Source organism: Littorina saxatilis, linkage group LG10, assembly GCF_037325665.1.
Source record: "Littorina saxatilis isolate snail1 linkage group LG10, US_GU_Lsax_2.0, whole genome shotgun sequence".
In the NCBI taxonomy this organism is placed as follows: domain Eukaryota; kingdom Metazoa; phylum Mollusca; class Gastropoda; order Littorinimorpha; family Littorinidae; genus Littorina; species Littorina saxatilis.
This window is the reverse complement of record NC_090254.1, coordinates 7,328,744-7,354,349: the sequence shown is the minus strand read 5'-3', so window position 1 is coordinate 7,354,349 and position 25,606 is coordinate 7,328,744. Positions and strand designations below refer to the sequence as shown.

Sequence of the window (25,606 nt, the reverse complement as noted above, 5' to 3'; positions counted from 1 at the left end):
CATGTTTCCCAAACTCCAGTGACCTCAAGCGAAACTCACATGACCTCAGGCAAAACACGTTGTCGGCTATCTCTTGGGGCAAGCAATCATTGTCGCAACAAATCATAAACTCTGATGTGTATATTTTCAAAAGAAATGGGGTCATATCAAGCGAATATTGCGTGACATAAACATCGAAGTCCGTTTTTTACTGCGATCGTAAATTTACCTGGTGGACCACGTGTTATTGTTTGTCACCCTTCAGCAGGGCGCATCTCTTCCACAACGCTTGAAAGTCCTGACAGAGTTATTTCCACAAAACGTCTATTGACAATGCAGGGGAATAACTTTTTTCAGCAATGGAAGAGTTGTGCCCCATTGTAAATAATGAGCTATGATAAACATGCAATGAGATATCCGCTCAAAACTGATGTTGATTAATTTGGAAAATGTAGCTCGCTATTCGTTGCTGTCGTGATCCCTTTCCTCCACTGATCAGCTGCAACATATGTTTGCCTCACTGTTTTTTAAAGTGCTCAACTCTTCCACACTCAGTCTAACCCCAGCAGAATTATTTCTACAATTTGTCTTGTTATTTATGCGAACAGTACTTTTAGACATATGGGTGAAGAGAGCTTTATCATTGTCAGAAAATAAGTGTAATGTCTTTTCAAGTACGAAACTGAAAGGTTTTAACTTTAAAGGTCCTTGTCTACATTTTTATACCGAAATCGCCATTTGACCATTAAAATGCAGAGTCTATTATCTACAAATATCAACAATACACCCCCTTTCGATCAGGAAAGACAAAGCCAGTGTAGTATTGCAGCGTAGTACTCATAGTAGGATATCCTTATTTGGAAAATGCCAAGTGCAAAACTCCTCTCAAATCCCATGCAAAGCATGGACAGCGCTCCAGTGTCAAACTGTTGCTGCACTTGTTTGGGCGTGGCCATAAGCATAGTGACATGAATTTGATTGGTCAGTATTTTTAGGCAAAGCACATGTTCTCAGCAAACAGAAAACAAAATATTGGAAGCGTGAGTCACGCTACCCAAAAATAAAATCTTTTTTTTCTATAACTTTTTTCCCCATGGTTCATTCATCATCTGACATAACTTTTTAGCGAAATCTAACCATAAGATTATTGAAAAAAAGCAAAAATGTAGACGACCACCTTTAAACGTCTTTCTGTGTTTGACATTAAATTACATATTATTACCCAACTCACATATAGCAATTAACTCTAGTTCAGTGCTGGTAACGCTGTACGCGTTCCCCTTGGTAACAAGGGAGACCACCCTAAAAAAGAGTGATCCATCCCATAATATCAGACCGATGTCCGGTCCAACATCCGTATGCGTGCGCATACGCCGCCATTTGTATCATTCTCTCTCAGCGGTTCAACTGGGAAGGACGCTCCTGATGTACGCTCCTGCTGTCTTCAGCATTTTGTCATAGTCTTTGGCTTTGGCATCTCCCCTTGGTCGGCGCCCAGCACATTCTGTTGTCAGCAGTGTACTTGAAGGGCAGTCTGAACGTCCTTGCAGACACTTTGAGCAGAGGGGACAGGATTGTTCATTCAGAGTGGACTCTCACACACCAGTCTTTGCAGCGGCTTTGGTCGCAGATCGACAAGCCCAAGATAGATCTCTTTGCGACGAGGTTTTCGGCGAGACTGCCTCTCTTTGTGTCCCCCTTCCCGGATCCTCTGGCCTGGAAGGTGAATGCTCTGGAAGTGGATTGGTCAGATCTTCCGGCGTATGCCTTCCCTCCGTTCTGCCTCTTAGGCAAAGTCCTCAGGAAAGTGGACTTGGAGAAACCAGCGCTGGTTCTGGTCGCTCCTCTGTGGCCAAGCCAGCACTGGTTTCCCGACCTACTGCGTCTAGCAGTTCGGCCCCCAATCCCTCTCGCCCTGAAAAGAGGAGATCTCGTGCAGCCTCGGTCAGGCGTTCAGCACGAGAACCCACAGATCCTGGCCCTTCACGCGTGGATTCTGTCCGAAGCGCTTTGCGTAGGGCAGGGGCCTCTTCCCCTACTCTGAGATTCGTTGGACATGCGCATAGAAAATCGACTTCTTCGGTTTACTCATCGCACTGGGCCTCTTGGTCTAGGTGGTGCGCGCTTAACGGGGTTAAACCTCTTTCTCCTAGGTCTATTCATGTAGCCAACCATCTGTCTTGGTTGGCTGATCAGGGGGCTTCTCCCTCTTCTATTAGGGTCCGGAGGTCGGCGATCTCTTCGACCCTCGCGCAGTTAGGCCACAAAATTTCGCTCGGAGGGGTTATCGCTAGTGTTATTAAGGGGGCTGCCCTTTTAGCAGCTCGTTCAAAATCGCTTCTCCCTGCATGGGATTTGTTCCTGGTCTTACGTTTCTTAGCCTCGGATGAGTTCGAGCCTCTTTTGTCAGCCACTTTGGCCGATTTGACGCGTAAGACTGTGTTTTTAACGCTTCTCTCTACTTCTAGGAGAGGTAGTGAGGTGCATTCTTTGTCGGGTTTAGACAAGGACATTGCGTTCGAGAAGGATGGTTCCATTTCTCTCAAATTTGTTCCCGGCTTTCTCGCGAAAAACCAGAAACCTGGCCAGCTTTCTCCAATCTTGCGCATTCCACCCTTGAGCAAGATTTTGGCTCCTGGAGATCCCGATATTGCAAATTGTCCTGTGAGAGCTCTCCGATGTTACCTGTCTCGAACTCGGCCTGTTAGGTCAGAAAGTCAAAAGCTTCTTTTCATATCTTTAAACACGGCTAGGTGTAAGGATATAGCGAAGGTGACTCTGGCCAAATGGATCTCCACTCTGATCAAACGAGCATATGCCTGGTGGCTAGTGCAGTCGGGTGATGCTAGGGCAGTGTTGCCTCTCACCGCGGCTAGAACCCATGAGGCGAGAGCCTGGGCATCCTCAGTGGCAGTTCTTCGGTCCGGCAAGCTAGCCGAGGTACTGGAAGCTGCGTATTGGCGCTCTGAGGACGTTTTCGTCAACTTTTACCTCAGAGACGTCGCTTCTGTCAGACAGGATGGAAGCTCCGCGCTGCCTGCCATGGTAGCGGCGGGACAGGTCCTGCGTGCCTAGTTTTGGTAAGTACCCACCACCTATAGTAGCAATCTGCTATATGTGAGTTGGGTAATAATATGTAATTTAATCCAAAATTTTAATAATAAATTTTCATTTAATTAATATACTTACCCAACTCACATCGTTTAAACCCTCCCGCCTCCCCGCTGTGGTGGTATTGGGTTCTAAAAAAGTAGTGAGTTGGGCTTCGTTCGAATGATACAAATGGCGGCGTATGCGCACGCATACGGATGTTGGACCGGACATCGGTCTGATATTATGGGATGGATCACTCTTTTTTAGGGTGGTCTCCCTTGTTACCAAGGGGAACGCGTACAGCGTTACCAGCACTGAACTAGAGTTAATTGCTATATGTGAGTTGGGTAAGTATATTAATTAAATGAAAATTTATTATTAAAATTTTGGATTTTAGTGGGTAAGGGAGGGAAGAGGGGGCCAGAGGGTGAAGAGAAAGTGTTTGTGTCGGTATGTAAAGATTTCTGACACATCTTTGAAGTGCCGCTGTGAAGTTATATATATTCAAGTATAACCAACCATAAAACAGTTACACAGTTTTTATGCTCAAATCAGATGTTGTCATCAGTAGCTGAAGACCTTGCATATGGGCCAAAACCAAAAGGTGCCCCCTTTCAAATGATGTCAAAAAAATGTCCACAAATAGTTTATTTGTGAGAAGATATCAATAAAGCTGCTTTTGTTGCAATCTGAAATATTTGGACATTATTATGCCAAAGTTTTGGAGCAAATAATAAATTATTTATATTTTTTATTGAATTTCAAAGATAAAAACATCCCCTGTTTTTGCTGTCTCTGGCCATATTGTTTTGGGTGTAATCAGAAAGGCTAACATTAAGTAATAATAAATTGTTTTACATTCTATTTGGAGTATTTTACATGTTAAATAAAGTTGTTTCTATCATCTGGACTGTTCTTTTGTTTAAAAGTACTATTTTAAAGTTAAGAAATAAACACTTGAAATCTTCCAGTTTCTTGTTACAATTTCTGTCACACTCAATCACTGTCATTTTTCTAACTTGCACAAACTAAACACACGCAGACAACCCCGAATGAGTCTTTACATGTGCTCCTCATAACAGAATACAGGATGTGAGTCAATGGACACGATGATTTCAAGATTAAAACAATTTTTCGTGTGTCGCAAAATTTATGTCACAAACGTAACGAGAAACAGTGCTGCTTTTACTACATCGCAATAACAATTTCGAACGAAGAGAACAACTTTTACGACAACCGCAAAGGAGTCTGCGCACAATAGCGTGTTTCCGGTTGTGGAGAGAGCATGGCGTCCAGACGTGAGGGTGAGTGTTTTGCTTGCGTCACATCATAATTGCATGTCACGGTAAACAACGCGTCCTTGTAAATGTTACGAGAAACAGAGAAACACTTTATATAATCTAAATTACAGCTTCCTGTGTACACCAAAATGCTTCTAATCAAGAAGTTCAATAAAACAAAAGTAGACCACCGCGTAAACATTTGCTGGGAGTTGTTGTTTTCCGGATATAATTTTACGTTGGTTGTTGTGACAGAAACATAGTTCAAGTCACAGCTAACAAGAAACAGCAACACCAACCATATTTAGATTGAATCTGCGTTGAGTAAGCAAGTAATTGTGTCATCTTTGTTACTCAATTTTACTAGCTATTTGAGATGGGGAGAAAGTGTGGTGTTTATTTGGTTTGTTGATCTCTGGCTGCATGGCCTGTTTCTCGTAACATTTTAAGTGGGACAAAGCTTGATTTTCTGTCACGCTCACTAGAAACATAAACATGTGCGTGTAATCTATACAACATGTATCTAATGCATAATTGCAAGTGATTATAAATGGTAAATTTGTTTTGATTGTTTACAACATTCTGTAGGTTTGTTGATGTTTTTAATAGTAACATTTAAACACAAATTTGAATTTTACTGTTTCTTGTGACATGCTGTTTTTGTTGTTGTTGACAGTGTGTTAGTAGTTTGAATTCAGTACACAAGTTTTTGATTATGGGTTTTCATTTCAGACAAGGTTGAATAATAATAATAATAGTGTGATGATTAGCCTATAAAAGTAGTAATTACAATACTTGAAATAAGAAAAGAAAATTACTATTTCTTCTTCTTCATCATCTTCTTCCGTAGAGGACTGGGTTCTTTCGAACGTCTAGAGTCCTGCGGTGACGTCACTCTTGGCGAGTGTGGTCTGCTAGGCCGTTTGGACTAGGTACAGGGGCGAGACTATGTGCAGGGGAGAAACTATGTACAGGGGAGAAACTATACAGGGGGGGGTGCGTTCAAGGGGCTCCCATGCCTGGCTGCGGAGGATTGCTGCCAAGGCGGGAGTGGAATGACTCCAGGGATTCAGAATTTCTTGTCTTTCATCGTGTTTGATCAACTTTGCTTCTCATCAACTGATCATTTATTTTGTTATAAGTTGTAATTGCATTCAGAAAAGCTGTGAGGTTTCTAATTATTTGCATAATTTGCGGTCATCACTCTTTAAAAAAATCTCATTAGATGTTAAGAAATAACAAACTTGGCTTAGAATTACAAACGACTGTTCCCTTTTTTAGGTTTACGACAAATCCTCCCCAAACCACCAAAGCCCTCGACAAAAACAAATGCGCAATGCTGCAAGGAATACCAGCAGAGAGTGCAAGCAGAGCCACATAAATTGGCTGCCTTCAAGAACACCAAGAGGTTGGCACAACTGCGATGGGTGGCGAATCGGTCTGAAGAGCAGAAGCAGATTGACAGAGAAAACGCCAGAGTACGACAGGCAAAGAAAAGGTATTGTCATTTTTGTTTGCCTTTAATTGTTGAATTAAGGTAAGCTTCCTTTTGTGCGGTCCGTTTCCGGTACGTATTGCTATGATGATTTTATTTTGTTCGAATGTAAATTCACAGAATTTATATATTTATCTTCATTGCAATTGATTTGATTTTACTTAGATAAGATGTATACATTTTCATTTTCCATAAGATATTTTGTTCTTGGTGTGCTTTCAACAAACAAAAATAATTTGAAACAAGAAATGTGGCAATAACACAGCGCACTCTCAACCCGAAAGCAAACTTATAAACAAACAGATACACAGTCAAACTGAAAACAATAATTACGCTACTCTGTGGATTTTCTGAGTGCATCAAAACGCATTGTACATTTGTTATTATTTGAAGCACATAATTGAATGTTAATTGTGAAGGTGCTCCATGACTGCTTTGTTCTTGCAGTTAACATCAGGTCAGACTGCCGTTCATGGACAACGAGGAGCTTGGGGAGTGTACTTGGTGAAGTGCAACAATGGCAAGTCATGGAAAAGACCGGACTCCGCTAGAGGCAGCTTCTTCTTGCCACTCTCGGACATCACAGAGATCCTCGATGACTACACCATGCAGCAGGATGGGCGAACAATTTTCTTCACATTTCCTCATGTTTGAAGTGTGTGCTTCTGAGACTGAGAATAATTACTGGTCATTTCAACTGTTACACTTATGTCTCCCATTTTCAACTTTCAAAATATTTTATTTTCAATGTTTCCAATTGATTATTTTGACAATGAATGTTTTCACCGATACCAGAGTTTACTGGTGTTTGTAATTGGTGCTAGTCAAATGTTTGACACAAAATACGTGTAACACCAACATTTTCATTTCTAAACAGCGCGTTTTGGTGCTAGTTCAGTTTTGGTGGTGTTGTTTGTCTGACCTTTTCCATGACTTGCCATTGTTGTTTTTGAATTGGCAACACAATTAACTAATTTTGGTTCGTCAAGTTTTTGGTTGGGTTTTTATTTGTCCACAGCCTGATGTGTTAAAGTGAATTGACAACACAGTTTGCAACTAATGTTGGTGCTAGTCAAGTGTGTTTGTCAAAGTTTTATGCGTTATAATAATAATAATACGAATATTTATAACGCGCACATATCTCACCAACAGGCGACTCAAGGCGCACATACACTCATTCAGACACACGGAGACTTAAAGTCACCAACACACACACACCATCAACCATTAAAATATGTACAGTTATTCAGGGTGGGATGGGGTGGGCAGTGTAGAATGCATGGATTATGTGGAAAAAAGGAATGTCTTGAGTGCAGATTTGAATGATTCGAGGGACTGTTGTTGACGGAGGGGGAGAGGTAGTGTGTTAATGACAATACAATAAGTAGTCATCACTAATTTGGGTGCTAATCAAAAGTTTTGAATTAGTTTATTTGTCAATAGCCAGTTTGACAAGAGTTCAACAATTATTGGTGCTGCTCTCAAAAGTGTTGTAACTAATGATTGTTTTTCTTTCACACTATCGTGCATGCTGATGTATAACAACGTCTAAATTCCTTTTATACTTTTCTTTTAACCTGGTTTTGAAAAATAGAGGATACATGTACTACCTCAACGTTTCCAGCGCCTCCCAATTTTATGGCCATATAAACTTGCTTCATCTACGGGGCCAGTGACATACCGATCCAATGATGTTGTTTAGTTGGCAGCGTGGGGACGTCTTGAGACTCCCGCAGTGGGGCACTGCGGTTATGAAATTAAAGGCCCCTCCTGTTTTTGGAACCGCAGGAGCTTTCTAGTTTGCTGTTATGTAGATTTTTGGTTCCTCTTTCCTGTCATGCTCTCTTTTTCTTCATGAATTCTTTTCTTTTTTCTGCCTTCTTGCTCATTCACCTGTATTATTTCCAAAAATCTCTTCTCTTGCCGCTTGTCTCGCGATTCATGTATAGTTTAATCTGTTAGTGTTCTGATGTAAGTCCAGCAGTAGATAGGTTAAGCCTATTTTAACATACTGGAAACTGGTAATCTTCCAGTAGGTATTAATTTAGTTTTACTAAAGCCTGCTGGGACACAAGTAATGGGTTAGTGCATTTGTAAACAGGAATCGCTTGACAAGTGGCCCTCTTCATCCCCCCCTTCCTCGTCCTGATATGGCTCTGCGTAGTCGGCTGGACGTTAAGCAACAAATAAACAAACAAACAAACGTCTTGAGACGGCTCTCCGTGGTCAGCCAGACGCTAAGCAATGATAATAAATAAATAATTTGTATAATGGATTACATTTTTGTTGCATGTGTTGTGACAAGATTGTCACAAGAAACAGAAGACCAAATGTTTGTACTTGCTGTGTTGCTTTACAAAAAATGAAGCTTACTGCTTCTTGATTCATTTCAAATGTTATTCAGATGTCAAGTAACTTGTTTTAAAATATTTGCCGCAATAATGGCTCTGTGTAATTTCAGATGTTTCTCGTAACATGTGACAACAATATGTGACGTAACTGTCACAGGAAACATGAATAAATCAATTTTTTTTCAACAAAAGGATTTACAATACTAATGAAACACTTGTTCTTATTAAGTTTCATCATATTGCTGAATATAGTGCTGCTTCCACTCCCTGTGTATGTGGTTAAATGATTTGTGCTAATTAAACTGTTTCTTGTCACATGTGACTTTAAATCTACCTCTATGTCACACACAGTTTGTTACGAGAAACAGGTTTTGCTTATTTTTTCTTTAAAATACATTCAAACAATACTAATGAAACACTTTTTCTTATCAAGTTTCATCATATTACTGAATATAGTGTTTCTTCCACTCCCTGTTTTTGTGGTTAAATAATTTGTGCTAATTAAACTGTTTCTTGTCACGTGTGACTTTAAATCTACCATTATGTCACATGGTTTGTCACAAGAAACAGAAGTTTTGCTTATTTTTTCATTGAAGTACACTATATAGTTTGTATCTGTTGAAGACCATATAGTTGGTATGAAGAAAGTGAGGTATTAAAAAGTTTGATCAAGAAGTAGTTATTGTTTTTTGTGGATGATGAAATTGTGGAAGTGAAAAACTGTTTCTAGTGACGCGACATTTACACGAAGACCATTTTCAAATAATCTGATCTGCAATCACTTTATTTGACTATGAATCAAAAGAGTCCACCAGATCTTTAAAAAAAATACGATTTTTAATCTTGCTATTGGAATTGAAGGTAGCAAATGATGCTGTTGAACCTGTTGTGCGTCACAAGAAACAGTTTTGCGGACGTTACCTAAAACACTAATTTCTCATAATGTCGACATCTTACATTCTTTTAAATGGAAAAAACGTATAGTTTATACATTTAGCACATCAAAAACACACAAGACATATTGAGAACCACAAAATGAAAATTCAGTGGTCTCTTTGGCACCTTTTGGTTTTGGCCCATTTACAGATTTTATCTTTAAATTAACCTTTATTTTAATGCCTTATTTTCTGAGATTTGTTTTTGATCATGTCGAGGAAATGGGGAAGAAGTGTAGTGTAGATAAATGTGTCTTTTCAAGAGGGAAACTGAAAGGTTTTAAATTTAAATGTCTTTCTGTGTATGAAATTTTAGTGGTTAGGGGAGGGAAGATTCTTTTGTAGTTTTCCCGGGCCCATTTTGTCTGTGTGTGGTCACAAGGAAAAAGTCACAGCATGCCATGTTTCTTTTTTCAGTGTTCAATGCAGTGGTGCGCATGTGTCTGACGGAAGTGGTGCCTGCCCTTGAAGCCTTGTTGAAACTGAAGTCTCTGAGCGACCAGCCCCAGCCATTCTCAATGAAGAACAAGAAGTGGAAGAGTCTCAGAGGGACGGTAAAAAATTACTGTTCCTTGATGCTGCAGGTGAGTGATTGATAAGTTTTCACGTTCAGGCTGACATTGTAGAAAAATCGGTTCATGGTTGTTTAGGCCGTGTCAGTGTCATTGGGTTGGGTCCAGGCATTTGTGCGTGCCTCAGGAGTGGATGCCTAAAAGGAGCGGACAAGAAGAAGATTCATTTCAAGAGTGTTATAGACAGTTCTAGATGAGTCTTTAGATAGCATTAACATCTACTGAGTAAGCTGAGAGCTGTGTACGCTCTTGTAAAATAATTGTTGGTCTTGTGTGTGTAGTTGTGGTGATTGTATGCTGATCTTTGAACCACTTGTAGCAAACGTTTGGCATACATGGAATTGTTGATCTAAGCCAGACGAACACATTTGCATACAAGGAAGGAGTGGAAGTGATCTCACAACTTTGAGTTTGATAGTGTACAGATCTGTGGGCATTGTGTCAGTGTCAATGTACATTTAATTTCCCCCAGTTTTTCTGTTCACAAACTCTATTAATTTACCTCATTTTAAGACTCCATCCTATTTTATTTGAAACCAAATTGTCTCAGATTTTCCAGGTTCCACTGTTTCCAGTTTGTTATTCAATGTACATAACTGTGTCCGCTTTTGTGGAGAAATTGACCTGCTTGAGACTTTTGAGAGCGGGTTTCTGCAACCAACTTTATCTCCTGTTGATACATCTGATATTGACTATGTCCCGTTGATACATCTGATATTGACTATGTCCTGTTGATACAGTTTGCAGGGAGCTAGTGAGTGACCGCTTTGTAATCTCTGCTGTCTCTGTGACAAATGATTTGTCTGTGTTCAGTTGTGCGGCAAGCTGTCAGAGGCTAGCATGGTGAACGTGATCTTGAGACACATTCGATTCACAAGATGCTGGTGTGCTTGTGTAACTTCCACTGTCTCGGTGACAATTTAAAATTTAAAAAATTCTGCTGTTTCCGTGACAAATGATTTGTCTGTGTTCAGTTGTGTGGCGAGCTGTCGGAGGCGAGCATGGTGAACGTGATCCTGAGACACATTCACAAGATGGTGGTGTGCTACGCCCCGTTCCCCAAACTGGCCAAGGTGTTCCTGAAAAAGCTGGTGTCCCTGTGGAGCGGCGGGGAAGAGACCACCAGGGTGCTGGCTTTCCTCTGCATCAACAAACTGGTTCGACTTCAGCCCGACATGTTCTTGGAGCCCACACTGAAGGTTGGTTTTTATAATAGACGTTTTCCGGAAATAGATCTGTCATTGTTGATTTTTATAAAAGATGTTTTCCGGAAAAAGATCTGTCACTGTTTTTGTTTTTATAAGAGACGTTTTCAGTAAATAGTTTTTTGGTTTTTTTAATCTTTATAATAGACGTTTGCCGTAAATAGCTCTGTTTTTTTGTTTTGTTTTTAATAATGGACGTTTTTGTGTAAATCGTTCTGTCATGTTTTATTTTTTTATAATAGACGTTTTCCGTAAATAGCTTTTTTTTGTTTTGTTTGGCTGTGAAAGAGTTGTGCCCCTTTAAAATAGAGCTAAACTGTTTCATTGAGTAGACGAGTCAAGAGATAATTATATAGGTGTCACAGTGAATGAATAAACACAGATGTGCATTTTAATGTGACACCCTTGTATTTATAAAATATGCTGAGCGGAGCTCACTTTTTACTGCCACCGACTATAGTTTTTTTCTGCCAACCAAAAATGTTGCTTTACCACTCTGGGATGTTTACAGACACTGTGTGCCCACTCAAAATTAAACACCTGCAGTCCATGAAAGGGGAATTAATCAAGGGAGGAATCAAGCAGTATTAACCTCCCTTGCAATCAAATCGCCATGACTGTTTCAAGCAGAGAACAGTAGACAAATTATTTTTTTTTAAATACCTACTACCGACCCGTCTTCTCTTGTTTTTCAATCATGTTACCCTTATTTTATCATTCATTTTTAAGCTGTACCTTGGAATTGTAAAGCGCGTGGAGCTGTTATCGAGAGTTATCGGGACTTGTGCTATAGAACAGTGAACAAAAAAACAATAAAAATTTACTCATCAGAAAACGGCAACAAGAATACAAAAAATATGTTTGCATTTGTTTTTCTTTTTTTCCTTGTTTAAATCATGTAACTTTTTGGGGTATTCTTGTTGCTGTTTTCTGGTGAGTACATTTTTATTGTTTTCTTGTTCTATTTCTCTCTCCTGCAGTTATTATTTTTGTTGTTAAAGACTAATCTTTGACATATGATTGCAGCAAATGTACATGGCCTACGTCAACAACTGCAAGTTTGTTTCGCCCACGTCGCTGCCGCTGATCAACTTCATGCAGCGCTCCCTGGTGGAGGTTTTCCTGGTGCAGGAGGGACTGGCCTACCAGCACGCTTTCCTCTACATCCGTCAGCTGGCCATTCACCTGCGCAACGCTATCACCTTGCAGAAGAAGGTAACACGGCTATTCCCAGTTGTATACTTGACTAAATGTAACAAGTCGCGTAAGGCGAAAATACAACATTTAGTCAAGTAGCTGTCGAACTCACAGAATGAAACTGAACGCAACGCAGCAAGACCGTATACTCGTAGCATCGTCACTCCACCGCCCGTGGCAAAGGCAGTGCCAGTGGAATTTTCAAGAAGAGCGGGGTAGTAGTTGCGCTGAGAAGGATAGCACGCTTTTCTGTACCTCTCTTCGTTTTAACTTTCTGAGAGTGTTTTTAATCCAAATCTATGTTTTTGGAATCAGGAACCGACAAGGAATAAGATGAAAGTGTTTTTAAATTGATTTGGAAAAAAAAAAAATTGATAATAATGTTTATATATTTAATTTTCAGAGCTTGTTGTTAATCCAAATATAACATATTTATATGTTTTTGGAATCAGCAAATGATGGAGAATAAGATGAATGTAAATTTGGATCGTTTTATAAAAAAAATATATTTTTTACAATTTTCAGATTTTTAATGACCAAAGTCATTAATTAATTTTTAAGCCACCAAGCTGAAATGCAATACCGAAGTCCGGGCTTCGTCGAAGATTACTTGACCAAAATTTCAACCAATTTGGTTGAAAAATGAGGGCGTGACAGTGCCGCCTCAACTTTCACGAAAAGCCGGATATGACGTCATCAAAGACATTTATCAAAAAAATGAAAAAAACGTCTGAGGATATCGTACCCAGGAACTCTCATGTCAAATTTCATAAAGATCGGTACAGTAGTTTAGTCTGAATCGCTCTACACGCACGCACGCACGCACGCACACACACACACACACACACACATACACCACGACCCTCGTTTCGATTCCCCCTCGATGTTAAAATATTTAGTCAAAACTTGACTAAATATAAAAAGGAGGGAATCTTAAATGGGGGTAAATTTACAGAGGTTATGAACAGAAAGTCTGAAAAAATAAGGTCTTAAAAGGGAGGGAGTCTTAAATTGGGGGGTTCCACTGTACTTTGTGTTTTCTCCTCATTTCTATATGTGTGTGTGTGTGTGTCCACCAGGAGATGAGCCAGGCAGTATACAACTGGCAGTTTGTTCTCAGCCTGGGCCTGTGGAGCGAGTTGTTGAGTAGCGCTCACTCCAGTGTCACTCTGCAGCCCCTGGTTTACCCACCGTACTTTGGTTTCTTCCCTCATTTCTGTGTGTGTGTGTGTCCACCAGGAGATGAGCCAGGCAGTATACAACTGGCAGTTTGTTCTCAGCCTGGGCCTGTGGAGCGAGTTGTTGAGTAGCGCTCACTCCAGTGTCACTCTGCAGCCCCTGGTTTACCCACTGATACAGGTCATCATCGGAACCATCAGGTAAGCCCATGAAAAAGTGCAGATGAGAATTCTAATTACGTTGAATTCAATCAATTTCACAGAAATATCAATGAAAAGATTTGCAGAAATGCTTGAGCCCTATTGACTGTCATTAGAAGTTAGGGCCAATTTAAAGCCACCTACGCTTGGGGTAAAAACACACACACTTGAACGCATTCTTCCCTGAATGGATCGCCTGATTACTGTAACACTTGTATTGTGTTTTTTCAGGCTTCTTCCCATCGCCCGATATTACCCTTTGAGATTTCACTGCGTCAGATACTTGACTTTATTGTCTGGGGCAACCAACACATTCGTTCCTGTACTGTCCTTTCTGTCGGAGGTGAGATTATAGATATAATGTATTCTGTGTGTGTGTGTGTGTGTAAGAGAGAGAGAGAGAGATAGAGAGAGAGAGAGAGAGAGAGAGAGAGAGAGAGAGATAGAGAGAGAGAGAGAGAGAGAGAGAGAGAGAGAGAGAGAGAGAGAGAGAGAGAGAGAGTGTGTGTGTGAGAGAAAGACTGAGGAGAGGGAGAGAGAATGTGTGTGTGAGAGAGAGAGTGTGTGTGTGAGAGAGTGTATGTGTGTGTGTGAGAGAGTGAGGGGAGGGAGAGAGAGTGTGTGTGTGTAAGAGAGAGAGAGAGAGATAGAGAGAGAGTGAGGGGAGGGAGAGAGTGTGTGAGAGAGAGAGAGAGAGCAAGGCTTCTGGATTTCTTTGTATTTTGGATTATTTTCTGAATACCATATTGTAGAGAAACATTTGTGTTCGAATTGAGTCTGTGTTCAAAATGAAGGACAATCGGATAGGAAAAAATTAGTGTTTACAGTAAGCATAATGTGATCAGACCTGTCTCACCCATTTCCATCGATGGGTTTCAGCCAGCCATGAAATGGTGAAGATAAATCGAGTGGGTTTAGTTTTTGACTCACATGCGAAGCAAAAGTGAGTCTATGTACTCACCCGAGTCGTCCGTCCGTCCGGAAAACTTTAACGTTGGATATTTCTTGGACACTATTCAGTCTATCAGTACCAAATTTGGCAAGATGGTGTATGATGACAAGGCCCCAAAAAACATACATAGCATCTTGACCTTGCCTCAAGGTCAAGGTCGCAGGGGCCATAAATGTTGCCTAAAAAACAGCTATTTTTCACATTTTTCCCATTTTCTCTGAAGTTTTTGAGATTCAATACCTCACCTATATATGATATATAGGGCAAAGTAAGCCCCATCTTTTGATACCAGTTTGGTTTACCTTGCTTCAAGGTCAAGGTCACAGGAGCTCTTCAAAGTTGGATTGAAAACATATTTTGAAATGACCTTGACCCTGAACTATGGAAGATAACTGTTTCAAACTTAAAAAGTATGTGGGGCACATGTTATGCTTTCATCATGAGACACATTTGGTCACATATGATCAAGGTCAAGGTCACTTTGACCCTTATGAAATGTGACCAAAATAAGGTAGTGAACCACTAAAAGTGACCATATCTCATGGTAGAAAGAGGCAATAAGCACCATTGTACTTCCTATGTCTTGAATTAACAGCTTTGTGTTGCATGACCTTGGATGACCTTGACCTTGGGTCAAGGTCACATGTATTTTGTTAGGAAAAATGTGTAAAGCATGTGAGTCGTATGGGCTTTGCCCTTCTTGTTTCTTTTAGGTACACAGATTGACTGAATGTTTTCATATTGCTTTAAAGACGAACGTCCGTCTCCAGGAGACCAAGCCTTGTAATGCTTACGGACTGGGTGGCCGAGTGGTAACTCACTTGCACTCGGAAGCGAGAGGTTGCGAGTTTGACCCTGGGTCAGGGCGTTAGCAATTTTCTCCCCCCTTTCCTAACCTAGGTGGTGGGTTCAAGTGCTAGTCTTTCGGATGAGACGAAAAACCGAGGTCCCTTCGTGTACACTACATTGGGGTGTGCACGTTAAAGATCCCACGATTGACAAAAGGGTCTTTCCTGGCAAAATTGTATAGGCATAGATCAAAAATGTCCACCAAAATACCCGTGTGACTTGGAATAATAGGCCGTGAAAAGTAGGATATGCGCCAAAATGGCTGCGATCTGCTGGTCGATGTGAATGCGTGATGTATTGTGTAAAAAATTCCATCTCACACGGCATAAATAGATCCCTGCGCCTTGAGTCCGAGTCTGGAGATACGCGCGCGATATAAGACTTCATATAATATAATAATAGTAGAAGGCCACAGAGCTTAATTTAGCGTTGCCAGCATGAGAAACTTGAGCTACATCTGTCACTCACTCGCCTTTAAGCTACACGCTCTATTTACTGGTGTTTAGGTCAGTACAGATACCAATTCGTACTCATTAATAATACAGTGGAACTCCCCTATTAAAACCTCCACACAAAAAAGAGAAAACAGGGTCTTAAAAAGGAGGGAGTCTTAAAATGGGGGTCATTTTACTGAGGTAAGGAACAAAGAGTCTGAGAAAACAGGGTCTTAAAAAGGAGGGGGTCTTAAAAGGGGGGTTCCACCGTACTGTTGTTTGATGATTATGAAGTTGCTTGTTCTGTGTGGAGGTACTGGAAACAACCGATTTCAACAAAAAGTTGAAGGCGTCCGGTATGAAGGGCATGAGTCTCAACACCATCCTCAAGTTCTCCAAGCCTCAGTTGCAAGAGAAAGCCTTCAAGGTAAGACAATCTCTTTATTTTTAAATGATTATTTATTTAGTTTATCTTAAAGGTATCATCCTTCCTGTGTAAGCAATCATGTTCACCAACACAGATCTCTTCATGCCAGATAAGAGCGTCCTTCAAATCAAGCACAGATCTCTTCATGCGAGATAAGAGCGTCCTTCAAATCAAGCACAGATCTCTTCATGCGAGATAAGAGCGTCCTTCAAATCAAGCACAGATCTCTTCATGCGAGATAAGAGCGTCCTTCAAATCAAGCACAGATCTCTTCAGGGTTTCCTGCATACCTGTCCAGGGTTTACAGGAGATAATCTTGCCTAGCCGTATCCTGTGACCTGCTTGTTAGTGATCTAATGGTGTGGTTCTTTCCAGGATGCAGTGCTGGACCAGCTGTGTGAGCTCCTGTGGGACTATCTTCACACCCAGTCTCACACCGCCGCATTCCCTGAGCTCATCGTTCCTCTTGTCATCCAGGTAAGCTTTTAACTTGTATACAACGAGGTCTGTTGTTATACACAGACTTGTTTACCATTACTATTTTGGAGTGGTGTCGTTACTGTTTTTTTTAGGATTTGGGGGAAGAAATGCTCCATTTGAGTCCAGACTATGACTTTCAAATGTGCTGCAAAATAGGTTTGTGTTGAGGTTTGTAACCACTGGGTTACTCTTTTGGTCATCAGACTACTATTTTGTTACTTGACCATTACTCTTGTCAAACCTGTCAATAAATGCCCCACCCCCAAAGGACCGACTCAAAGTGGTTGTTGTAGAAACGTGGTCGCTGTGGAAAGTTGATTTATGTCGAAGAAAACCTTGGCTGAGATCCTTCGCAGTGGTCGTTGTGGGCAGGTGGTCGCTTTTGAGAGGTGGACGGGCGCAGTGGCGGGGTGGTAAGACGTCGGCCTCCTAAGCGGGAGGTTGTGAGTTTGAATCCCGGTCGCTGCCGCCTGGTGGGTTCAGAGTGGAGATTTTTCCGATCTCCCAGGTCAACTTATGTGCAGACCTGCTAGTGACTTAACCCCCTTCGTGTGTACATGCAAGCACAAGACCAAGTGCGCACAAAAAAGATCCTGTAATCCATGTCAGAGTTTGGTGGGTTACGAAAATACCAAGCATGCCCACTCAACGAAAGCGGAGTGAGCTGATTATGCTCTCAGGGTATAGTGTGGGGAACCCAAATGGGCAAACGAGCTCACACGTAACCAGACAATTCTGGAACGCTGAAGAAGAAGAAGAAGAGAGGTGGTCGCAAGGGCAAGTTCAACTGTATCTGTGTTGTTCCTGAACCCCCTTGTCACTGAGTGACTGTGTATGTGTAACGCATTGTTGCACAGCTTTGTACAATAGTTTCCATCAATTTTGGGGTTCCTCTGGGTTTGGATATTTTAGGAAAATTGAATGGTCCTTATCCAGGCTAGGAAAGTTCTGGACATTTGTCAAATTTATTTAATTTAAAAAAAATCTGTGTCAAGCTGAAAATGTCTAATTGCCAAAAGAAAGAAAATTCACATGAGGTTAAGAAGTATGTTACGTCATTTTAGTTTGGTTTGGAAAGACAGGCTAGACTGGTCGGAAAACTTAAAAGACATTTTCATGGAAAGACGGTGCGAGGACATTGATATCAGGTGGCAAAATTGTTCAGTCAGAACACATACACAGTCACAGCAACACACACACACACACACATGCATGTACGCACGCACACCCACACCCACACGCACACACACACACACACACACACACACACACACACACACACACACACACACACACACACACACACACACACACACACACACACACACACTCTCTCTCTCTCACACACACAGATACATACACTGACACACACCACTTACACACACACGCATACACACACACTTAAACAACTTCTCCATTATTTGCTGTAAGCTTTCAATCCTCTTACTGATGTTGACGACAGTTGAAGGACTTCTTGAAGAAATGCAAGGTGGCGGCTTTCTGCAAGCAAGTGAAGGATGTCCTGAACAAGGCAGAGGAGAATGCAAAACTCATTGAGGCGCGACGGAGATCTTGTGCCTTCAACCTCGCTGATACCAAGTCTGTGGTGAGCACCAATAAAAAAAATTAAAAAAAAGAAATCTGTGGTGAGCACCAGTTTTAATATTAGAGTTGGATCCCCCTTTTTAAGTAATTGAGGCGCGACAGATAGCTTGTGCCTTCAACCTCGCTGATACCAAGTCTGTGGTGAGCACCAGTTTTAATAGTAGAGTTGGATCCCCCTTTTTAAGTAATTGAGCCGCGACAGATAGCTTGTGCCTTCAACATTGCTGATACCAAGTCTGTAGTGAGCACCAATAAAAAAAATTAAAAAAAAGAAATCTGTGGTGAGCACCAGTTTTGGATTGGATTGGATTGGATTGGATAAGATTTACAGTCCAGTGAGGTTACCCTCATGGAAATTCGGGCTGCTTTCTCCCCGGGGAAAGCGAGCTGCCATACATACAGCGCTACCCATATTTGTTTTTTTCCTGCATGCGTGTATTCATGTTTCCTGAGACTTAATGCCGTGTGAGATGGAATTAATAGTAGAGATGGATCCCCCTTTTTGTGTAATTGAGGCGCGACAGATAGCTTGTGCCTTTAACCTCGCTGGTACAAAGTCTGTGGTGAGCACCAGTTTTAATAGTAGAGTTGGATCCCCCTTTTTGAGTAATTGAGGCGCGACAGATAGCTTGTGCCTTCAGCCTCGCTGGTACCAAGTCTGTGATGAGCACCAGTTTTAATAGTGAGTTGGATCCCCCTTTTAAGTAATTGAGGCGCGACAGATAGCTTGTGCCTTCAACATTGCTGATACCAAGTCTGTGGTGAGCACCAGTTTTAATAGTAGAGATGGATCCCCCTTTTTAAGTAATTGCGGCGCGACAGATAGCTTGTGCCTTCAACATTGCTGATACCAAGTCTGTGGTGAGCACCAAAAAAAATAAAAAAATAAAAAAAATAAAATACAAATAAAAAGTCTGTGGTGAGCACCAGTTTTAATAGTAGAGTTGGATCCCCCTTTTTGAGTAATTGAGGCGCGACAGATAGCTTGTGCCTTCAGCCTCGCTGGTACCAAGTCTGTGGTGAGCACCAGTTTCTATCGTACAGTGGGATCCCCCTTTTAGTTTAAAACCCCTTATTAAGGACTCTCCCTTTTAAGACCCTGATTTCTCTCAGATGTTCTCTTCATAACCTCTGCACATTTTCCCCCATTTAAAGACTCCCTCCTCATGAAGACCTGGTTTTCTCAGAATTTCTGAATTCCTAAAAGGTACAACTCTAATTTACTTAAAAGATGTGTGGGTCTTCATCAACTGTTCCTCGTCGCGATATAACCTTCGTGGTTGAAAACGACGTTAAACACCAAATAAAGAATCAACTGTTCCGTTTTTTGTAATTGTATCTTCTTCTTCTTCTTCTGCGTTCGTGGGCTGAAACTCCCACGTACACTCGTGTTTTTGCATGAGTACGAGTGGAATTTTATGTGTATGACCGTTTTTACCCCGCCATTTAGGCAGCCATACGCCGCTTTCGGAGGAAACATGCTGGGTATTTTCGTGTTTCTAAAACCCACCGAACTCTGACATGGATTACAGGATCTTTTCCGTGCGCACTTGGTCTTGTGCTTGCGTGTACACACGAAGGGGGATAAGCCACTAGCAGGTCTGCACATAAGTTGACCTGGGAGATCGGAAATATCTCCACACTTAACCCACCAGGCGGCCGCGGCTGGGATTCGAACCCTCGATTTTCCGATTAAGAGGCCGACGTCTTACCACCCCACCATAGCGCCCGTCGTGTAATTTTATCAATCTTTAAGCAATATGCCAAATGATTATCAGTGCAGATTTAAAGGAGTGTTTGTGTACACCCTCACAACTGAGACAGATATGAATGTTGTTTTTTTTTACCTCAATGGACAGGCTGTCGAGGGCTGACTGATATTTTAATGTGAATTATTATAAGATGTTTGGTGGCTGGTTGTCAGACCAGCTTACTTGTCGGTCTGAGGGAAGCATATCATCTTCTGTTACATCTTTTGACCGAGGCCGCAAGAACATTGTTTTTTGGTTGGGACCTGGTAACCCATAGGATTTCGCCGTATTGTGTATGCTTGATTGTCTAGAATAGGATCAGTACGGTCAGATGGAAAAAAAAAATGACGAGATAAATTCCTAGACTACTTTTCTTCACAAGCGCATCCCGAAGCCGATCCAGCATTTAAACACATGATTATAGTTTTTGTCATTTAACATTGGAAGAAGTATTTGTTTTAAATGTATTGGTAAACTTATTTAAAGGTGTGACGGACGCGTGTGAACCATGTTTGATTCATGGATGTTCAAATGCTGTGTGAAGTATGCTCATTTTTTTGAAAATTCACCAAGTTTCTTTAAGAATACTCCAAGTGCAAAACAGGGGTTGACAGGTCTACAAATGTTCTAATTCTGTTGACAGGAACTGTGGGAAGCAAAGAACAAGGATGAAGGCACTCCATTGTCAAAGTTCTACACGTCGTGGAGAAAGCTGAGAGATCGTCAGTTGCAGAAAGACATCGCTGGCAAGGATCAAGTGAGTACAAAGGAACGGTGAAGAAGGGGGGGGGGGGGGGGGGGGGGCGTCAATCTGACTGTTCAAAGATGGCCAAATCTCAAGTGTTTAACTCGCCAGCTGGGCGAGTAAGTTCAAGAAAGTTACTAGCCCTCCTGAAATTTTGCCGGCTTGGAACTTGTCACAGTTCATGCATCTGCAGTGTTTATATGTGACCCTCCACCACGGAACGAGTCGCATGTCACCTTTGCATGATTTTCATATTTTTACATTTTCCGAAAGAGTGTTTTATGCTCTATCCAGTGGTGAAACCCGTTTTAGAAAAGAGCGAACACTGTTTGAGTTATAAGCCTGTGACTAAGGTGACCCTCACACTGTTACCAGACACTCCCCGGACTTATATTAAGCCTAGCGCAGAACCGCGCGAGGTGACATGCGACTCATTTCGTGGTGGAGGGTCACAAATATGGCTTTGGAATGCATGTGTGAGTGCTTGCACGCAACATGCACACACAACACAAACACTTGGTTCATTCTTGCACACACAACACAAACACTTGGTTCATTCATGTACACACAACACAAACACTTGGTTCATTCATACATACACAACACAAACACTTGGTTCATTCATGTACACACAACACAAACACTTGGTTCATTCATGCACACACAACACAAACACTTGGTTCATTCATGCACACACAACACAAACACTTGGTTCATTCATGCATACACAACACAAACACTTGGTTCATTCATGCACACACAACACAAACACTTGGTTCATTCATGCATACACAACACAAACACTTGGTTCATTCATGCACACACAACACAAACACTTGGTTCATTCATGCACACACAACACAAACACTTGATTCATTCATACACACACAACACAAACCCTTAGTTCATTCATACATACACAACACAAACACTTGGTTCATTCATACATACACAACACAAACACTTGGTTCATTCATGCATACACAACACAAACACTTGGTTCATTCATGCATACACAACACAAACACTTGGTTCATTCATGCATACACAACACAAACACTTGGTTCATTCATGCATACACAACACAAACACTTGGTTCATTCATGCACACACAACACAAACACTTGGTTCATTCATGCATACACAACACAAACACTTGGTTCATTCATGCATACACAACACAAACACTTGGTTCATTCATGCATACACAACACAAACACTTGGTTCATTCATGCATACACAACACAAACCCTTGGTTCATTCATACACACACAACACAAACACTTGGTTCATTCATGCATACACAACACAAACACTTGGTTCATTCATGTACACACAACACAAACACTTGGTTCATTCTTGCACACACAACACAAACACTTGATTCATTCATACACACACAACACAAACCCTTAGTTCATTCATACATACACAACACAAACACTTGGTTCATACATACACAACACAAACACTTGGTTCATCCATGCACACACAACACAAACACTTGGTTCATTCATACACACACAACACAAACACTTGGTTCATTCATACACACACAACACAAACACTTGGTTCATTCATGCATACACAACACAAACACTTGGTTCATTCATGCATACACAACACAAACACTTGATTCATTCAAGTATTTATATAAATATTCGTGTTTACTTGCAGATGCTGAGCAAGGCAGAAAAGATCCCCCAGATCTCACTTGCCCGTGGCCCACAGAGAGCCACAGACGAAGAACGGGAGGAGTTTGCTGGTCTCTTTGGTGCTAGCGACAGCGAGGATGACAAAGAAGATGATACCGTCAGGTACAGCACTATAGAACTAATCACATTGATTAGGGTTGGGGCGGGGATGTAGCTCAGTCGGTAGCACGCTGGATTTGTATCCAGTTGGCCGCTGTCAGCGTGAGTTCGTCCCCACATTCAGTGAGAGATTTATTTCTCAGAGTCAACTTTGTGTGCAGACTCTCCTCGGTGTACACGCAAGCACAAGACCAAGTGCGCACGAAAAAGATCCTGTACTCCATGTCAGAGTTCGGCGGATTATAGAAACACAAAAATACCCAGCATGCTTCCTCCGAAAACGGCGTATGGCTGCCTAAATGGCGGGGTAAAAAACGGTCATACTAGTAAAATTCCACTCGTGCAAAAAACACGAGTGTACATGGGAGTTTCAGCCCACGAACGCAGAAGAAGAAGAAGATTAGGGTTACCAGACCTGGGAACCCATACCATTTTGACGTATTTTGTATGCATGATTGTCTAGAATACGATCAGTACGGTCAGTGGAAAAATACTACGATGAGAAAAATTCCTAGACTACTTTTCTTCACAAGCACATCCCGAAGCCGATCCAGTAATTTGACACATCGTTACAGTTTTTGTCAGTAAACATTGAAAGAAGTAGGCATTTGTTTTAAATGTATTGGTAAACTTAATTAACAGTAAAAAAATTCCTGGACTACTTTTCTTCACAAACGCATCCGGAAGCCGAGTATTTTGACACATGATTACATTTTTTGTCAGTAAACATTGAAAGAAGTAAGCATTTGTTTTACATGTATTGGTGAACTTAATTCACGGTGCGGCGGATGCGTTTGAAGCATGTTTGAATCATGGATGTTCACATGATGTGTGGAGTACACTCATTTTTCTGAAAATACACTAAGTTTGTTTGAGAATACATGTACTTCAAGTGGAAAACAGGGGTTCCCAGGTCTGGGTAACGATGACAATCAGAAATACTTTCTGGTCCATTAAAAGGAAAACATTAAATTAAAACTGTCTTTAATGCATCAAAACCTGTGTCATGTTTTAAGGGTACCTTGTTAATTAGGAACAAATGTTGCAAACTTCAAAAGAAAAGATAGTGTTAGGAGCAGATCTTTCTTATTACTCTGTTCTCTCTGTGAATTCTTTTCTTTCCAGGCATGCAGCCCTCGTTAGGAACCGTTACAATGACACTTTTGATAAACATGCAAATTTTTGGGGTTTAAAGTATTTGCATATTCCAGCATTTACCATTTCAGTCAGCTATCATTTTACTTGGCCACTGAGAGAGCACAGCATTGTCGGACGTCCAGAGATGCTTAATTATAAAGTTTATCAGTATGTTTGGTACTATTGGTACATTTACCTACTTTTGGTGCACAAACAGTCAGTTTCTTGTTAAAAAATACAATACAATACAATAATCTTTATTCGTCTCTAAAAGAGAAATTACAAGCTTGACTGTGTGTCTGTAAAATCAATCATTAAATCAATCAATCAACCATGCATGTAGTAACATTCACATCGCATATTCACATCATATCGTTACACGCAAACATTGTACCCACACACTTAAATGTTGCTGATTTTGACAAAAAATCTGTTCTTTGTTAAAAAAAACCAACTCTCCTACTCTTTTACGCATGTCGTGCTCTTACTTCCCTTTGTTCATCAGATTATTGTTCAACAGTTAACGTTTTTTGTCATTGTCAGGTTTTTACCTAAGGGTGAGAAAATCAAGCGACGAGAGGGAGCGGAACCTGAGTCTGATGAAGAAGACTACAGGTGAGAGAAACATGAGTTTTGTGTGTCTGTGAGAACAAAATATTGCGTGATCTTTGCTTGAAGCAGCATTATGCTTTTGCCCAAAAAATGTGTAGTGCAAAGAGAGTGTGGTGGTCTTTGTAAGTGAGTCAGTGGCACAGTACAGCATTGAGCTCACTGAATGAGTTACAAGTTGAGAAATGATCCTATTAACATCAATCTGAAACAAATATTGGTTTTTGAAGCTGAAGCTTTTTTCCAGCTGCCACATATAGGTACACATCAGCACATTAGTTAACGCAGAAAGAAATTTTGTCATGGCAAGAATCCTGTGCATTTACCTGTCTGATCTCCATGCCACCAGGATAAAGGTTAAAGTCCCTGTGCTGCGACTTCTGTCTTGTGTGTGGCGCACGTTATATGTCAAAGCAGCACCGCCCTGATATGGCCCTTCGTGGTCGGCTGGGCGTTAAGCAAACAAACAAACAAACTCTTGTTGGGATTGTACATACAGTTGAACCTGTCTGTAAAGACCACCCAAGGGACCAACCAAAAGTCCTTGCAGAAAGGTGGTGGTCGTGGAAGGGTGAATTATGTAGGAAAGAACCTCAGCAGGGTTTCTTTAGGGTAGTTGAAATGGGCAGGTGGTCGTTTTGAAGAGGTGGTGGTCGTTTTGAAGAGGTGGTGGTCTTTGTGAAGAGGTGGTCGTTGTGAAGAGGTGGTCGTTTTGAAGAGGTGGTCGTTTTGAAGAGGTGGTCGCCAGGGCTGAGGTGCACGCAGCGAAAGTGGGTGTCACCCATTCGGGAGAGAACAAACCGCGGGATCTGATTGGTTGAAATCACAACAAACCTCAATTTCAACCAATCCAACACCGCAACTGGCTCCCACCCGGTTGGTAACTTTCTCGTGCTCCTTGGCCCAGGGCATGTTTGACTGTAATGTTAATGTGTTAATGTCACATCTTTTATCAGTCACTATTCAGCTGGTTTAATTAACCTACTACGATACATGACGAGGCAACATAGTGACACAATTTGCTTTCATACCTTCTTCGTTCGGCGAAGGATTTATTTCCCAGAGTCAACTTTGTGCAGACTCTCCTCGGTGTCTGAACATCCTCATGTGCACGCATGCGCTCAATAAAGAACCCAAGTTCACAGCGAAAGTCTCAGGGCTTGGAAACATCAATACACGCATGCGCTCGATAAAGAACCCAAGTTCACAGCGAAAGTCTCAGGGCTTGGAAACATCAATACACGCATGCGCTCGATAAAGAACCCAAGTTCACAGCGAAAGTCTCAGGGCTTGGAAACATCAATACACGCATGCAGG

General features: G+C 41.3%; 1 protein-coding gene across 1 annotated transcript in view; it reads left to right on the top strand.

Moving 5' to 3' along the window:
• The window catches only part of LOC138978070 (nucleolar complex protein 2 homolog), a 46,157-nt gene that overhangs the window by 18,606 nt on the left and 1,945 nt on the right, over positions 1-25,606 (top strand). The window contains exons 6-16 of the mRNA XM_070350703.1: positions 9,551-9,717; positions 10,680-10,904; positions 11,937-12,125; positions 13,347-13,486; positions 13,718-13,829; positions 16,035-16,148; positions 16,524-16,625; positions 18,091-18,234; positions 20,628-20,741; positions 22,407-22,546; positions 24,224-24,295. Coding sequence (XP_070206804.1) covers positions 9,551-9,717; positions 10,680-10,904; positions 11,937-12,125; positions 13,347-13,486; positions 13,718-13,829; positions 16,035-16,148; positions 16,524-16,625; positions 18,091-18,234; positions 20,628-20,741; positions 22,407-22,546; positions 24,224-24,295 — 1,519 coding nt within the window. The remainder of the gene's footprint in view (positions 1-9,550; positions 9,718-10,679; positions 10,905-11,936; positions 12,126-13,346; positions 13,487-13,717; positions 13,830-16,034; positions 16,149-16,523; positions 16,626-18,090; positions 18,235-20,627; positions 20,742-22,406; positions 22,547-24,223; positions 24,296-25,606) is intronic.